Here is a 17,990-nt window from a genome sequence, read left to right as displayed (position 1 = left end):
TCTATGTAAAAATGGGTGAATAAACATTTTGTGAACTTCCAGAAATACATATAAAGGTATGAGACCTGAATGCTCCAGTCTGGAGTTTTCCAGCAAGGGAGGCATTCCGTAATTTGGATCTATATACCTTAAGTCTAATACAAAATTATTTAAACATCATTTAAATCCAATAAGACTGTTTGGCCTCCAATAAGGACAAGGGAGATGACTTTCCCATAATTTGGAGCTTTCTGGATAAAGGTATCCCATACCTGTATTATTTTATTTTACACACCCACATACATAATTTCTTAGATTGAGAGGACACCATAACAGTCTGCCTCTGACTCTACACCCTCTTTGTTTGGGTCATCAAAGTACTTCTTCATCTTGTTCCTTTTTGAAGTGAAGGATAATAGTTTTGAAGTCCCTCTGCTTTCCAGGGTGGGCAGTGCACAGATTCTCTGGAAAGATGAGCAACTTTAAGTCCCAGAATAATTCACTTCACCATGTAACAAGGCGAGCTTTCCTCAATCTGAGAAAGCTTGTATTTTTGTTAAAAGTAAAGCAGAATTTCTAAAGACACCCACATTCTTTTCCGAATGGTCATGCTGTGCTAATAATATAATGTAAAGTCAACTTTAACTTGAAGAAAACTTTTAATTATATAGTTCTAATTTTGGTAGAACCACTAAGTGTCCTGTATGTTAGTGTTTCCTTACTTAGTTTAATGAATAACAGAATTATTCTGCTTACTCACTAAAAGGAAATGTTAAAGCGGAGCAGTGTTATTGAGAAGGCATCTTACTGTATTTACAATTATGCTTTAAACAATGAACCTACATATGAATGCAATAAAATATATCCTTGACTGTAAAGTGTGTGTGTGTATATATATATATATATATATATATATATATATATATATATATATATATATATATATATATATATATCACGGTCCAATGAGTATCCGCACTCCAAGGCACACTGTTGTAGCTTATCCAGCTGGGGTGCACGGTTAGGATATATATATCGAAATTTTCAAAAAGAGCCAGCACTCTCGTATATAAAATATTTGCTTTTATTTCTGTTGCATCAATGTCCAACGTTTCGGTCCCTGTTGGGACCTTTCTCAAGGATGATACAAAAACATTTAGCCAGTCATAAATAGCCCTACAAATTCAATTCTCCAATCAGTGCTTGTTATCCAAACTTAGTTAATTTGGTGATTTAACCCATTGTGACTCTCTTTACCTTGGTGTCATAAAAAAAGAAAAAAAATTAAAAAATAAAAAAGGCCTTGGAGGAGGCCGAAACGTTGGTCATATATTTTTAAATAAATCAATTTTTTATTTTTTAAGTCCTGTGAGTGCGGCTCATCTTTTGTTCTATATATATAATATATATATATATCTATATCTATATATCTATCTATATATATATATATATATATATATATATATATATATATATATATATATATATATATATATATATATATATATATATATATATATATATATACACAAAAAATAAAGCCTTTGCTCTGAAATTCTTTTATTGCTTACATAAATGAATATCATAATCAAATAGAATCTATTTGAAATGATTGCTAATGAAGCATGGGTTCAGGGAAAGATGGTGTTGTGTTTTATACTATATTAGCATTAAACTTACGGTGAAACAGATGTTTCCAAGGAAGTAAGTACAGGGGGTAAATAAAGGAAACATTAGTGCATATTATGGATATAAAGAAATTTAAAAATAACGCCCAACAATATCGGTTTCTTTCCTGATAATAAAGTAATTAGCATTACATTGCTTACTAACTGTCAGACTTGCTTATGTAATAGGTTAGCAGTCCATAGAAACATTATTTAAGGGCTACCATGGAAAAAAGTGTAATTCTCATGAACAAGGGTTATCAAGCATTGATTGTATATACAAGGAGACAGCATATGATCCATTGTCTACATATACCCACTAGGGCATAGTAATGAAGTGGCATTATCTACAGTAAATCAAAAATCACTGGTGGTTTATATCAACAAAAGGGGGGACATTTCCAAAAGGTCATTCATATTGAATAATGTTTTACTCCTAGAAATGATAGGCCCTCATTTTTTTTTTTAACTTTAAAAAAATGCTGTCATGGATACTATCATGGGAAAAAAATTTAATAGTGCTACTCCAGCAGACTTCTGCACTGAAATCCGTTTTTTAAAAGAGCTAACATATTTTTTATATTTAATTTTGAAATCTGACATGGGGCTAGGCATATTGTCAATTTCCCAGCTGCCCCCAGTCATGTGATTTGTGCTCTGATAAACTTAAATCACTCTTTACTGCTGTACTGCAAGTTGCAGTGATATCACCCCCTCCCTTTCCCCCCAAGCAGCCCATCAGCAGAACAATGGGAAGGTAACAAGATAACAGCTGCCTGGTAGATCTAAGAACAGCACTCAATAATAAAAATACAGGTTACATTGGAGAAACAACCGCCTGCCAGAAAGCAGTTCCATCCGAAAGTGCTGGCTCTTTCTGAAAGCACATGACCAGGCAAAATGGCCTGAGATGGATGCCTACACGCTAATATAACAACTAAAAACAAATACACTTGCGGGCTCAGGAATGCAATTTTATATTGTTGAGTGGATTATTTGCAGTGTAAACTGTGTAACTTAGAAATAAAAACAACATCATAAAAATCATGACAGAATCCCTTTAACTTCTGCAGGAAAAAATCTAAAAACTGGATCTCCTGCCATATTCCTCTTTAGCACACAGCCCCTGCAGGCTAGAAAGCATTAATAAACTCTTAGCCATAGAAAATGCACATATAAGGCACATTTTGCGTATGCTCTTCTCACCATGCATGAACATGGTGGTTTGCAACTATGGGTGTAATGAAGGTACTAAAACAGTACTGATCCTAAAGGAATCATATTCCATTTAGTCATAAGAATAAAGAAGAGAGTTCTGGTGCCATTGCAATTCATTGTGGGTTATGTCGTTTAAGGATCACCGGAGTTAACGTTACAATTATTACTGCCACTGGTGTTTTTGAAAGTATTAGAATTTCACTGCCAAGATTTTCAGTGATGCCAAAAGAGGATAACTTTTTGCAGCTGCAATATAACATATGAAAAGCTTTTTATTTTTCTTAACAGATTGGTTACCATGGAAAAGTATTTTAGGGGTTTCTTAACTGAGTACAGTAGAACCCTAATTTTACATTTGCCAGGGGACTGCGTAAAACAATGAAAATTCTGAGAAAACATAAGATCTGACAGTACCAATAAACTCTGGGAAAAGTAATATCTGCTATACAGAATAAAACAACCTGTAGAATGTTTTTTTTACCTTGTTAGGCGTTCTATAACAGGGTACTGGTATCCACTGTTTTTTCTGATTAATCATAAAAAGAACAATTAGGATAACCAACGCAATCATGATAGGGACCGCAACCCATGCCACAGAATGAAGAGAGTCTTCTTCGGTCAAACGGGGTCTTTCCACTTCTCTGTAGTTTGCCTGAAGGTGACCCATGTCTGTAAAAGAACAGTTATCAACATTTTGTAACAAATCTCTCAGCAAACAAAGCCCAAGTCCCTAGATGTTTAACAGATTCAGGATGTCACCACATTTGTTCTAAAAAAGATATGACTGAAAATATACATCTTAACAAACAATACAGTAAGTGGAGGCAGAATGGACTCACCTCTGTGGTGATGAACGATGTCATTCTCGCTAGGAGTTGCCCAGTGAGGCATGTCTAGCTCATTCTTTCCTCTGTGGTTTGTCTTCTCAATAGGGATATTTGTGGGTTCCGGTATATACATTTCTACAGAACAATATGAGAACAATATAAAAACAGTTTTTCATGATGTGTCACTTCTACTCTGAAGACAAGCATAAGTTCTAACCAGTGTTGTCCAACTGGCGGCCATGCGCCACATGTGGCCCGTGACCACCCCCTGAATGGCCCCCACATGAAAGTCTGCCGGCTTTGTCTACTTACCTTGTGTAAGATTTAAAAGGTATCAGTACAGAGATCAACTGGCCACTGCATTGTTTACACTTTAAATTCAGACTATAACATCCCGCATTGTTTACACATGTAACATCTCTATTGTTCATTCCCCTAAAGCCATGTACTGTTCACACCTGAGACCCAGATTGAAACTGTCCACATGGTTCACCTGTTCACACCTCAAACAAAATGCTTATGGGGCACCAGTACTGTGACACTGCATGTAGTACATCTTAGATTGGTCCTGATCTCCTGCTCCCGTTTGTGCCAAACTATGTCTGTCCTATGCTCTCTGTGTGTGCCATACTCTGCCTGCCCTATGCTCCCTGTGTTTGTCATACTCTGCCTGCCCTTTGCTCTCTGTGTGTGCCATACTCTGCCTGCCCTGTGTGCCATACTCTGCCTGCCCTATGTACCCTATGTGCCATACTCTGCCTGCCCTATGTTCCTTGTGTGCATCATTCTCTGCCTGCCATATGCTCCCTGTGTGTGCCATACTCTGCCTGCCCTACTCTGCCTGCCCTACTCTACCTATGTGTGCCCTATTCTGCCTACCCTATGCTCCCTGTGTGTGCCCCGTTCTGCCTGTGGAATTTGAAAATTTTCCCTGTGTGTACCATACTCTGCCTGCCCCATGCTCCCTGTGTGTGCCATACTCTGCCTGCCCTATGCTCCCTGTGTGTGCCATACTCTACCTGCCCTATGCTCCCTGTGTGTGCCATACTCTGCCTGCTCTACTCTGCCTTTGTGTGCCCTACTCTTAATATGACAACTTTTTTCACATATGAGTGATACGTGATTTCCCTCATATCACTGCAGTGAGCACCAACCATTTGATTTTTGGTGTGCTACCACAATTATGTGGACATAATCTTGTGGTAACATGGGTGTGAGTTAAAGTGGGTGTGGTTTAAAAACAGGGAGTGGCTCACACTGGCTTCTATTATCAGCCCTCCACCATGTAGGCCAGAAAAATTCCGGCCCTCTGTACCACAGAAGTTGGACAGTACTGTTGCAGCTACATGCTAACCTTCCTATTAATACAACTTTGTGTTGTTAGATACTTGTTCTGTGTGGTGCCATGGTATATAAAAAAAAGACATTTAGGCAAAGTTGTCTACATTATATAAAAATTCTACTTGGAAAAAAAAATACTGGTCACCATTCCCATGGTGCAAATGATAGACTAAACTTTTAGGAACAAAGTCAACAGAAATAATTAAATGTTACCTGGACACATAGGACAACAGCTACTTTCAACATTCATTGGCTCCACACAGGGAAGAGGGGGGCAGCTCACAGTAGAGCAGAGGGTCTGTCCTTGAAGGCAATAGCAATGTGTGCAGCTGTCAATGTCCCACCGCTCCTCATCCGCATATGTTTTGCCATTGAAATGGCACACCACCTTCTTTGGAATTGTGTCTTCTGCAGAAAACAAGAAAGTACATATACAAACACATTCAAAAGACTTTTCTATTCATTAAAAACCTGCTCATATACCCCCTTTGTATTTGTCTTTATTTGAAGAAAGTGTATTTATTTGATTGAAAACAAAATGGATTTCATTCAGAATTCAATGTATTGTTACTTTTTTTTTTGTATGCAGTGGGCAAGTAATTCTTGATTGTCTTATGACTTTAGCTACCAGTCAAAAGTAACATTTTTTTAATGTATGCACCATTCTATACGGCAGAATATGTTGCCACTTAGTAAATATCTGATAATAATAGTATAGGACCTGTTATCCAGAATGCTCGGACCTGGGGTTTTCCATATAAGGGGTTGTTCCATAACTGGATCTCCATACTTTAAGTCTACTTAAACATGAAATAAATAAATAAATAAATAATTTAAACACTAAATAAACCCATTAAGCTGTTTTACCTTCAATAAAGATTAATTATATCTTAGTTTGGATCAATTACAAGGTACTGTATTATTACACCGAAAAAGGACATCGTGGGGGACGGCCTTCGCATAATTCAGAACTTTTTGGATAATGGGTTTCTGGATAATGGATAATAATCAGCAACAAATCTTCCCCAAATCATACACTCAGATCAGAATATACACTTACATGGACACAAACACACAGAGCTCCAAATTGCTTTGTTTTGCTTTATTTCCTTGAATGCTCTGTAACTATTCACCATTAAATTGTTATTACTGTACTTTCAACTTTCATTTCAGAACTGTAAAAGCACTGTAATTCTACTGTCAAGTTATGGAATTATAGGCAAATTCGTAGCAGGAGAATGCATATCTAAACCATACAGGTAAATGGCTAAATAAAACTGACTTGGAAGTGCCTTAATGCATTCCAAGCATTGGATTCCAATCCATGTAGTTATCAGTGGGTAATAACACTGTCTGCTCCCAGATCAGAGGCCAGACCCATATCTAGCAGAGAAGTTTTAAGTTTCTATTGCCAGACAAATAGCTATATATATATATATATATATATATATATATATATATATATATATATATATATATATATATATATATATATATATATATATATATATATTTGGATATGTTATTTGGTGAGGGTATGGGGGTACTATCCGCTGACAGTTTTCTTGTCAAGTTATCTAGAATGCTCAGGACCTGGGGTTTTTTTTAAGGATAAAGGGTCTTTTTGTAATTTAGATCTTCAGACCTTAAATCTACTAGAAAGTCAAGTAAACATTACATAATCCCAATTATGCTTTGCTTAAGTACAAGGAAATCATTTTTAAAAATTTGGATTATTTGGATAAAATAGAGTGTATGGGAGATGGTTTTCCGTAATTCAGAGCTTTCTGGATACGGTTTCCGGATCCCTATTCTGTACTTTCCATACAAATACTGTATAACAGTTGACTCTCACTGTGCATATTATACTTTCCGGTGATTTATTTTCAAAGTGGACTAAACTGATAATTGTATTCATTATAAAACATGTATTTTGTGGTGATTGTGTTAAGGGTAATGGTACAACGGGTGCTTTAAACACTGCTGGTCCCTCTCTCAGGAAGGAACAATGCAATCTAAATAGCATCATCATAGCCAATCATTTTACTGTTAGGTTGAACTGGAAGCCCCACTGTTTGTTAGACACCAATATCGCTCAAGACTGCCAATGTCTCATGCCACTGACTTCAATGGCATCAGTCTGTCACTGCACGCACAAGGTAGATTTCAGCCCAAAACTATCAAATGTGGATTTACGGGCCATTAACCTTAAATGTCTTGAAGCCTCATGTTTGACACCCGTGAAATAGATATTGCCCAGAACAAATTTACTGTTAGCGTTAACAAAGGGAAAGAGCATCAAATCTGCTCAAAAAAAAAAAACCCCCGATAACGTATTAAAGGAACTAAAAAGCTTTTAATATCCTAGGAAAGTCTGGAGAAAGTGATGTATGTGTATCAGTGTGGACAAATGACATATTTTTAAATTGACTGGGAAATTAGATATTGGCGGTTTAGAATATTCTACACTGCAGTTTCTTATTTACCTGACATTTATCAAAATAAAAAACAAAACACATCAATTTTGTTTAATAATATTTTGACATTGAATTATGTAGTAATTATTTGGCGTAAAAGAAAAGATGTACAGGAATACTGTAACTGTCACCCAGCCTTGGCAGACCGGAGCTGCACCACATTGTACATCAATAGGCTCTAAACAAGGGAAACAATGGGCACTTCTAGTGTTTATTCTTGATTGTGATAAACATTCCCTAGAAATTGTCCCGCTTTACTGATTGCTCCAATTAGCATATGTTTTATTCAGGAATTCGAAAAGTTTGTCTATTGCCCTTTGCAAATAACAGGACAGATTTAGTGATGGGCGAATTTATTTGCGCCGAATTTGCCCGTTTCATCACCAGCGCATACATTTGCGAATTTGCAAAAATTTGCCGGCATAGGAAAAACTTTAGCTTTCCCAACGAACTGCCGGCTGGCGGCAAAATCGACGTTTCGGGAATTTTTCGCCAGTTTCATGGCGAAGCGAAACGGGACAAATTCGCCCCTCACTAGACAGAATAGATCGGGCTTATCATTTTACAAATTTCAAAACAGTGAGACATATAATAAATTGTTCAGCACAGGTATGGGACCTGTTATGCAGAAAGCTCAGGACCTGGGGTTTTCCAAATAACGGATCTTTCCATCAGTTGGACCTTCAAACCTTAGGTATACTAGAAAATCATGTATTAAACCCAATAGGGTGGTTTTGCTTCCAATAAGGATTCATTATATTTTAATTTGGATCAAGTATAAAGTACTGTTTTAATATTACAGAGAAAAAGGAAATCATTTGTAAAAAAATTGAATTATTTCATTAAAATGGAGTCTATGGGAGATGGCCTTTCCGCAATTCGGAACTTTCTGGATAACAGGTTTCCGGATAATGGATCCTTTACAATAGTTATAGAGTGACAAGTCTGAACTAAGCAAAATGTGCAACATGTGGATGGAAATATGCGAGGAAGGCAATGGATGCAGCAGCCATTTTGGATTTCAAATCTAGCATACAGAGGATTCTACTTAATATAAAGGCTTGAATTTAAAAAAATGGGCAATGTCACATTGTCCTTATATTTCGTTCACTGAGAGGGAAAAATGTTATCACAGATGAGAGCTGCTTCAGTCAGGAAAATGCAGCCTAATGTGTTTTAATCCACGTGGATTTACTCACAGACCTTTATGCAATAATCCTGGTTAAATAAAACATGATAAACCCAAATTGAAAGGACTTCAATAAGCATATATATATATATATATATTAAATATGTTAGGACAGCCCTAATATGCACCTGAGGGATGAGACCTTACAGCCGTATTATGTTCTCAACACGCCAGTGAACATGTTTAATTAGTACAGATTACAAATGAAAAACATTAGCTCAGGTTTTTAATTTCCAGTGTCAGTAGGCATATTTTCCCTGTGAGCATTACCTTAAAATAGCCCCAGATTATGATAGCTAAATTGAGACATGCACGTGGGTGAAGTTTCAAAGTGTCCTGAAGTGATGACAGAGGATTGTTCCAATGGAAACAATGACCCAGAACAAAGCTCTCATACAGGTGATGATGTCAGGAATGGAGGTGGGCTCCTTGGAAAACAGCGCAGGGTATTCTGCAGGGACTGGAAATCTATACTTGGATACTTGTTAGACTAGGGATGTGATACAGAATGTCATATAGATGATTCGCACAGTGACAAGCCTGATAGTGTTAAGTACACAAGTTCAGTATTAGAAGAAAGGATTATGTTATTGAAAGTGTAGTAGATACCGCAACACACCAGTTCTCAGACATCCTCCCCACTCACTTTTCTATAATTCCTTTAAAGGCTTGTTGGTGCTCCCCAAGGTAATTGATAATTTAATCTGCAATTAAGGATTTCATATCACTAATATGATGGGACAGATTTACTAAAGGGCGAATTGTCGCCAGCAACTGCTTCACACCCATCGCTACAGTTCGCCAGGTGCAAATGTGCTCATACAACGCTAATTCACTTAAATGTGGAGTTTCGTTGTGGGCTCCGTACGTTGGCGACTTTCGCTAGCCTTACTTCGGCAATGTGAGCATTTGATAGTGAAGATGCACTAGCGTTCATTTCTGCCTACCGAAACTTCACTAGGGATCTTGCACTCAGGTTGATTTGTATAGGGCGGGAAATTTAAAGTTGTATGGACGTCTTTATGTTAAATGTTGGTGCATATACTTACAAATTACACTTTCAAAAACACATGTCCAGGGAACCTTACTAAAGACTAGTGATGGGCGAATTTATTCGCCAGGCGCAAATTCGCGGCGAATTTGTGCGGTTCGCCGCCAGCGAATAAATTCGCGAAACGCCCGCGAAAATTCGCGGCAAAAATTCGCCGGTGTCAAATTTTTTTTTCCGAAAAAACGGGCGCCGGCATCAAAAACAGGCTCCAGCATCGAAAAAACGGGCGCCGGCGTCAAAACGAGACGCCGGCGCAGTTTCGCGGATTTTTCGCTGTTTCGCGAATTTCGCGGCGAAGCGAAACGGCGCAAATTCGCCCATCACTACTGCGCCTGAGTTATTTTAATGCTCTACACTGTGCCCTCTGTAAAGTTAATGTTCCATATATTAGCAAATGTATGAGGAAAACAGGTTACCCGAAAAAAGTTTGTTAGGTCTTTTGCAGGCAATCAGGCTGAAAAAAGGAAAAGGCACCAGAGTTTTTTGGACTTTGGTGCATTTTTTGGCTCATAGAATATAATGTAAGTGACAGAAGATTGAGGAAGATCTAGCTACTTTATTGCACTTCATCTGGTCTGAGGGGGCCTAGGCAACTCTGGCGAAAAAGGTAACGTTCAGTAAAATCCGCATTTTAGTGAATTTGCATAGTAGTGTCCGTTCGCCAGAGTTAAAAGTCGCCTGCCAATAGAGTGTGAATGACTGCTAGCACCAGTCTCTTTTTGCTAGCGAATTGGCGCCTGCTCCCGTTAGTAAATCGGCGATGTCTTTGCGGGTGGCAATGCTGTTGAAAAGTCGCTTGCGTTAGCCACTTGGCCCTTTAGTAAATCTGTCCCCTTGTCTTAAACTCCCATTAACATAATGCTAATATTTTTATTTCATAACTATACCATCAGCAGGGGCTGAATCCAACCCTTCCTCCCCCTAATACAATATTTGTTCCAGTTGATAACTGTTTATTCATCACTAATTACTACCCTTTGCTATTTCCAAACATGCCCCAACCCTAAATACAGGTACGGAATCTTTTATCCGGACACCTGTTATCCAGAAAGCTTCAAATTACCGAAAGGACATCTCCCATAGACTCCATTTTGATCAAATAATTCATATTTTTCAAAATGATTTCCTTTTTCTCTGTAATAATAAAACAGTAGCTTGTACTTGATCCCAACTAAAATAAAATGAATCCTTATTAAAAGCAAAACAATCCAATTAAGTTTAATTAAAATGATTTTTAGCAGACTTAAGGTATGGAGATCCATATTCTGATTAATATCTATCATTTAATTTTGTACTTTTAACAACACTGGAATCAGCTATACAGATATACTGTAAACGAAGCAACGAAATGAATCCTGAAATGGCTCATCGGCTGTTGTGTAACAAAGCAAGCTCTGCTCACTCCTAATAGTATTAATATATCTGTATATCTAAAGTAATCTGATTCATTATAGCAGCCAACTATCCCAATTAATCACAGAGATGTAAGAGAAAACCATGCAGTGCTGCTTTAATAAATGAGCAAGATGGGCATTTGTCCAGGACCCAACACAACAGGGGGGAACCATGATCAGCCATTCCATCATCTGCAAGAACTACTGATTAAAGCATCATAGGACATGGCAGACCTCCTATTTTAATAAGTTGGTGGACCTCTACCATATTACAATTTCAATGTATTTGTTATTTAAGACATTCTGAATTGAGAAGACTTCTACAAGAATATATCTATTTTAAAGCATTAAACATTTCATTTTTCTAGCATTGAACAGCTAATCAGCAGTATGTCCATCCTCCTGTTTAATTAAAGTAGTCACTGTCTCTTCACAGGTAAGCATACATACTAGCTAGCAAATCCCCAAGCCTATTTGTCTTCTTCCTTAAAAATCTACAGCCACTGCTGGACCTTTGCTCATGTCTCACTGCTGTCATCTGTCGTGTCGTGTTGAGCCTCAAGCAGACTGTGTGACTTTCCTCTCCACCTTGTAATGAGAACAAGTGTTGAACTTTCTCTGTACTCTCTTCTGCTCTTATTGTCCTGAATCTAGCTGCAGAATACAGATAATGCGAAGGCATGTTGAATTGGAGTCTGTTGCACATCTGGATCTGTTATCCAGAATGCTTGGGACTTTCCCTGATAAGGGATCTTTCTGTAATCAGGATCTCCATACCATAAGTCTGCTACAAAATAATTTAAATATTAATTAAACCCAATAGGATTTTGCCTCCAGTAAGGATTAATTATCTCTCATTTGAGATCAAGTACAAGCTACTGTTATTACAGAAAAAATAATTATTATTGTAAAAATTGGAATTATTTGATTAAAGATGGAGTTTGATTAAAGATGGCCTTTCCGTAAAGTGCAGCATTCTGGATAAGGGGTTTCCGGGTAAAGGATCATATATATGCATGCTCTTGCATGTTTAACAGTAATGTTGTATCGAGTAGAGTTTTACTGTACAGTAGTTTCCTATCTTTAGGTCAGGATGGATGTCCATTTGCACTGCATATTCCAAATTTTACTAAAACCTTATATAGTAAACTTAACAGTACCCAGCTTTATCAATAAAAATCATGTCTAACTCATGTATAAGTCAATGGGAGATGTTCCTTTTACAATTTGAATACAGTATATTAACATCGGTGCTGGGTTTCATCCGATAATCCAAAAAATTCCGGGTTTTTGGGTGATAATCCAATAAAATTGGGCAATTGAGGCAAAAAATCTGTTCTGGGTTTTCACTCTATTTTATCAAATTGTTTCCCGAACTCACTTTTTCGAGTTTGTTTAGTGATAAATAAAATGAAATTGTGGATGGGAGTTTGGTCAAGCTTGGTTTAATGAAAATATGACATACATTTGCGTTTTAGTAAATAACCCCCTTAATGAAGAGAAAAAAGACCAGTTCCAAGAGCACAGGTAGCACATCTGTTCAAGTAGATTAAAAACTAAAGAATTTTATATTTTAGGCTTTGAGTATACTTTAAGGGGCATCTGTTTAATACAAGTAGATCTGAAGGGGGCAGTAGCATCATTTTAAGGTTATTAGCTTCCATTTATATTTTGGCAATGCATTGTAAAATGTTTATCCTAATACAATGATAACTTTGAGGCTGTTTTATTTGTGTTATCACTGGGGAGATGTTCTCGACATTGCACACACAGGCTCAATTTCCCTTGCATTATCTTAAGTCTTTTAAAGCTGAATTTAAAGTGCTTATAACCATCAATACCTTCCTCGGAAACTGGGCCTTTGGCCCCTCCGTATTACAGGTTTATCAGACTGTAGATTTAGGGACTGAAATGAATGATGTATAAGCTCTATAAATGCTGCCTAAATTTGCCAGCACTTCATGAATAACAGATAATGCTAATAATATATTTTACCTAAATGTTGGTAGGAATGATGCTACAGGGCTTCCCTCTAATGGAAGAAATCCATTTCATCATTATCATCCCCATTTATCTTATTGTAAATCCATATAAATGAACACTGGCTCACAGTTCACTATGATTTTTAATAGCATCTCAGTCATAGATAATGGTATTTAACAAAGTGAATGGCAAGGCCAGAGGCCATCAGGACTGGTTGGTAGGGAGTTGGATAGAAGGAAGCTAACACTTCTGAACAGCAGAACAACCAAGTCTGCTATGTGAGGGGCAAACAAGGCAGACAAATTCCAGTAGAAGTAGTAAAGAAGTAATATAGAATCAAAGTCCTCATTCTGATCCAGGTTATGGCACACTGAATTCAGGAATTGTCAGATGAATCAGTCCTAATATAGCAGCTCTTATAATCAATGCTGGAAGTGCATGTTAAACTACTGCACCTGGATTGGTGTTGGCAATCCAACAGGGGCAGGATGACAACAGCTTTATGGATTCATATTGGCCCCCAGTCCTGGCGCATGCCCTTTGTTGTAATCTCAACACTGTTGTGGATCCTTATAGCAAAAGGAAGCACAAATGAGAGGGGCCCAGAGAATGTAAAGGACAAAGCGCACATTGTAACAGTATATTAACACTTTGCACCAGCCAACGTCAGTATCAGTGCCTCGTTTCCAGCAAGGACACCACTAGATGGTGCTAATGGCATTTCAAAAAACCAGTTCAAATTAATTGCATCTTAAAATTTCTGGTATAACACCCGTAAGAACAGCCTTCATTGGAATCACTCACTATATGATACCTGATGTTTATAATAAACTGAATTGTATTGCTTATGGCTAACTGTCCATTAGCATCTGATTTGCAGCAACTACCCCTGGATAAGCTTCCACTGAATTAATATCTCTACTCCATACTATCAATACAGCTATGGCTGCAATCCTTGTCCTAGATTAAACGCATCTAATTCTTATGAAGCATAAAAGGACTAATGATTTCTGGCACTAATAAACCAAAAAGAAAATTATTCTTCAAAATACTTATGTTTAAATTGATCTTTGCTGTGCTCAAGCCAGCCTTGAGATTTTAAAGGTGCCAATAATATGCCATATTTACAGATAATTGATGTTTGTGTTATATTGTTGCTGATGAAGGAGCTGACATTAGTAAAACTCAACATAAAAAGTATTGATTCATAGGTTAGTAATTATAAAAGCTGATGTCCTAGAATCACCTCATAAACAATCTGCAGTAGATTCAGTTAACACATGAAATTCCTACTCCCATTTGTGTGCAAAGGGTTAGGATACACAAAACACAACCAAACATCTGTACTGCTTTATAATAAAGTGGCCAGATTGTGCAAGCTGAAAAAGCTACAAATACTTACAGGGGAATGTAATAAAAGTCGCAAAGAGCAAAACAATTCGCACCAATAAGACTAAAAATCCACATCTCGCAATGTAATATTGTTCCTTAAACTGTTATTGCATTGCGAATTTTAATTGCGCATTGCGAATTTTAATTGCGCACTCATAAGAAGTGCTTGAAGGTGTCGTAATCTTTTGGAGCAAACATAACGACTTTTTCAGTAAGAAGTTTTATTACATTGACAGCGCATTGGCGCAAACTATAAAATTCGCAAACGGTCTTTCACTGTTGGAAGTGGTTGCTAAACAGTTTCCGGGCTCGCAAAAGCTATATTAAATTCGCACAAAGCAAAATTTGTTCGCGCAAAGGCATAACTTTTCGCATTGCGAATATTTTTTCCGTTAGCGATTTTTATTACATTCCCCCGTAAGTGTCCTAGAATTTACTAGTGCACTGCACAATATTAAAGCTGCAGTCATCTGACTACAGGTATACTTTATTTTTTATTGTATTCTTCAAAACTGAATATATAATTCAAACTTGGTAAAATATTGCCATCATAAAACCTATGAGCCTAGTTTAGCATGTTCCACATTTCATTAAAGACTTATTCTAGTTTATCTAGATTTGCCCCACATTCATGCCCCTTGCCACCCATACTTAAACAGTGAACACTAGTATTATATTATTTGGCATACCAGTGCATGCTGACATATACATCAGTCTGTTATCGTACATGAATTGACATCACATACACAATCAGTGCAGAACTGGGTTGCTTGAGGCACACCCAAGGACCCAGGAAAGCGTGGGCCTGGAGCGGCAAGACCCTTCGGGATTTCTCCCAGTACCCCACTTGCAAAGTCTAACCCTGTACAAGATAATTGACTTTTTTTTTAAACAAAGATTTATGGCCGTGTTTATTAAAATTTGAGATATATAGCACCAGGGATGTTGCCCATAGCAATCAATAACTTGTAGGTGACTGTTCAAATCTGGTTGCTATGGAAAACATCACCACATCTAGACAAAATAAATGTTAAGACAACCATGGAACTAGGTGTAGGCAGAAGAGGCCTGTGCCTAGGGAGCAACGAAGTGTGGGCACCAAGCACGTACATCTTCTTTCACCTACCCCTGGTCCGGACCCTTGTTTGCCCACCTGCCCTTCTCAGTTTGCCTTGGGTGGCCGCATTGTCTTCGGTGCCCGACTGACTTGGCCCAGGTCTTTTCTAAGCTCACAGCTGCCTAAGGAAATCAGTATAAATTGGCCATCCTACTATATAAAGCAAAGCTTTTTGCCCATAACGTTCATGTGTCCAGCGTTATCAGATCAAGGAATATGTGCAAGAATGTAAAAACATGGAAAAATGGTATTTTAGAAGAAAGTACCCCAGTCTGCATCATTTTTTAAAAGAGGGGCAAACTGGTGGAGGTAAATCATGAACAATTTTAGATATTGGGGGTGTCAAATAAATTGGCATTCTCATTTATTATTTTATTTTATTTTACGCACATATGTAAGAATTTATTTGCTTGCTGTTCATCTGTACATATACAAATGTATTCCACAAATTCTCTTTTCCCCTTCACACTCATGAATATATTAAAATGTGTTCTTTTTGCCTTCCTTGAGGCTGAGAGTTAAGTATATCGTACTCCCCCTTCGTAGTTGCCACCTCATTATAACTCACAACTGTCAGCGTCCACTGATCCCAATGAATGACATTTCAGCCAAACAGCAATTAGCTTTCAGTGGATTAATTCTAAGTTCATTGCCTCAGAAACAATAGCACGCCATGAGATTGTTGCTGCCTTAAAGCAAGAAAATCAAGACTGCACTGAAAAATATGATTAATATTTTCTAACATATCTAGACATAAAGGTTAAAGCAGAATTTCAGGAGTAATGTTATAAAAGTCAGAAAGTCGAAAACCAAGTCTAAGTAACCCATAGCAACCAATAAGATGTTTGCATTTAAAGATGTGTCCAGTAAATGCTACCACTGACCAGTTGCTACAGGTTACTTTACCCGGTGCAAACATAAACAGGGAAAACAATTGTATAAATAAGAACTAAAATTGTAATATTTGTCAATTGACATTTATTACATTCCAAATTTTGGTCGATTTTCACCGATTACAGACCTCAACGACTTCCACGCAAAGTTTGCATTTAAATGGCTTTTGCGAACATTCGCAGTGTATGTAATAAAATTTCACAATCACAAATCGTATTTTGTGACAAAACTGCTGAGCAGATGTTTACGCTAACCTTTGCTCTACAGGTAATATTCGCCAGCTAATTTTTTACATTGCAAGCACAGCTAAAAATTTGCGTTTTAAACAACGCTTGTGATTTTACATTCCCCCTATAGATTGTAAACTCTACTGGGCAGTTCTCTGTATTTATTATTGTAATGACCCCCTGTTTTCCATTAATGTATTGTTCTGCTGCACAGCACTGCATATGGTAGGGCTATATAAATAAAAATATATAAAATTAATATATTACCGTATATACTCGAGTATAAGTCGAGTTTTTCAGCATCCAAAATGTTTTGTAAAAGTCTGCCTCAGCTTATATTCGAGATTGCAGTCACTTTTAATCATTCCTATACCAACAGTTCGCTTGGGGAGAGACTGCAATATCACACAGCGCCCTCTGTTGGTTATATGAAAGAATAACAGGGAATATGGTATGGCTATATAAATAAAAATATATTAAATTAATATATTACCGTATATACTCGAGTATAAGCCGAGTTTTTCAGCATCCAAAATGTGCTGAAAAAGTCTACCTTGGCTTATACTGAGATTGCAGTCACTTTTAATCATTCCTATACCAACAGTTCGCTTGGGGAGAGACTGCAATATCACACAGCGCCCTCTGTTGGTTATATGAAAGAATAACAGTGCGCCCTCTGTTGGTTATATGAAAGAATAACAGTGACTGCAATATCACACAGTGCCCTCTGTTGGTTATATGAAAGATTAACAGTGACTGCAATATCACACAGCGCCCTCTGTTGGTTATATGAAAGACTAACAGTGAGTCCTCTGTAGGTTATATGAAAGAATAACAGTGACTGCAATATCACACAGCGCCATCTGTTGGTTATATGAAAGAATAACAGTGACGGCAATATCACACAGCGCCCTCTGTTGGTTATACGAAAGATTAACAGTGATGGCAATATCACACACACCCTCTGCACATGGTAGTGGGACAATGCACACAGTAATCCGTTTGGCAATTCTCTGTCACCATCAACTTTGCAAAGAAGTCCGGTTGATCGCTGGGGGGGTCGATTTGGCGGAAGACAGGGCTGTAGTTGTGTCTAGGCTTATACTCGAGTTAATACGTTTTCCCAGTTTTCGTAGGTAAAATTAGGTACCTCGGCTTATACTCGGGTCGGCTTATACTCTAGTATATACTAGAATCCCAGCTACATTCCCATATACAACTGTAAGCTGAAATT

At 37.4% G+C, this 17,990-nt stretch overlaps 1 protein-coding gene across 3 annotated transcripts in view; it reads right to left on the bottom strand.

Annotated features, from left to right (window-relative positions):
• crim1.L (cysteine rich transmembrane BMP regulator 1 (chordin-like) L homeolog) overlaps positions 1 to 17,990 on the bottom strand; it is a 496,227-nt gene that overhangs the window by 415 nt on the left and 477,822 nt on the right. For all 3 annotated transcript variants that reach the window (XM_041562044.1, XM_018261588.2, NM_001170446.1), the window contains 3 exons: positions 5,246 to 5,440; positions 3,704 to 3,826; positions 3,346 to 3,533 (listed from right to left, as the gene is read on the bottom strand). In XM_041562044.1, the coding sequence (XP_041417978.1) occupies positions 3,346 to 3,533; positions 3,704 to 3,826; positions 5,246 to 5,440 (506 nt within the window). The remainder of the gene's footprint in view (positions 1 to 3,345; positions 3,534 to 3,703; positions 3,827 to 5,245; positions 5,441 to 17,990) is intronic.

Source organism: Xenopus laevis, chromosome 5L (genome assembly GCF_017654675.1).
Source record: "Xenopus laevis strain J_2021 chromosome 5L, Xenopus_laevis_v10.1, whole genome shotgun sequence".
NCBI classification, from domain to species: domain Eukaryota; kingdom Metazoa; phylum Chordata; class Amphibia; order Anura; family Pipidae; genus Xenopus; species Xenopus laevis.
Note: the sequence above shows the minus strand (reverse complement) of the source record. Positions and strands in the feature narration are given on the sequence as shown.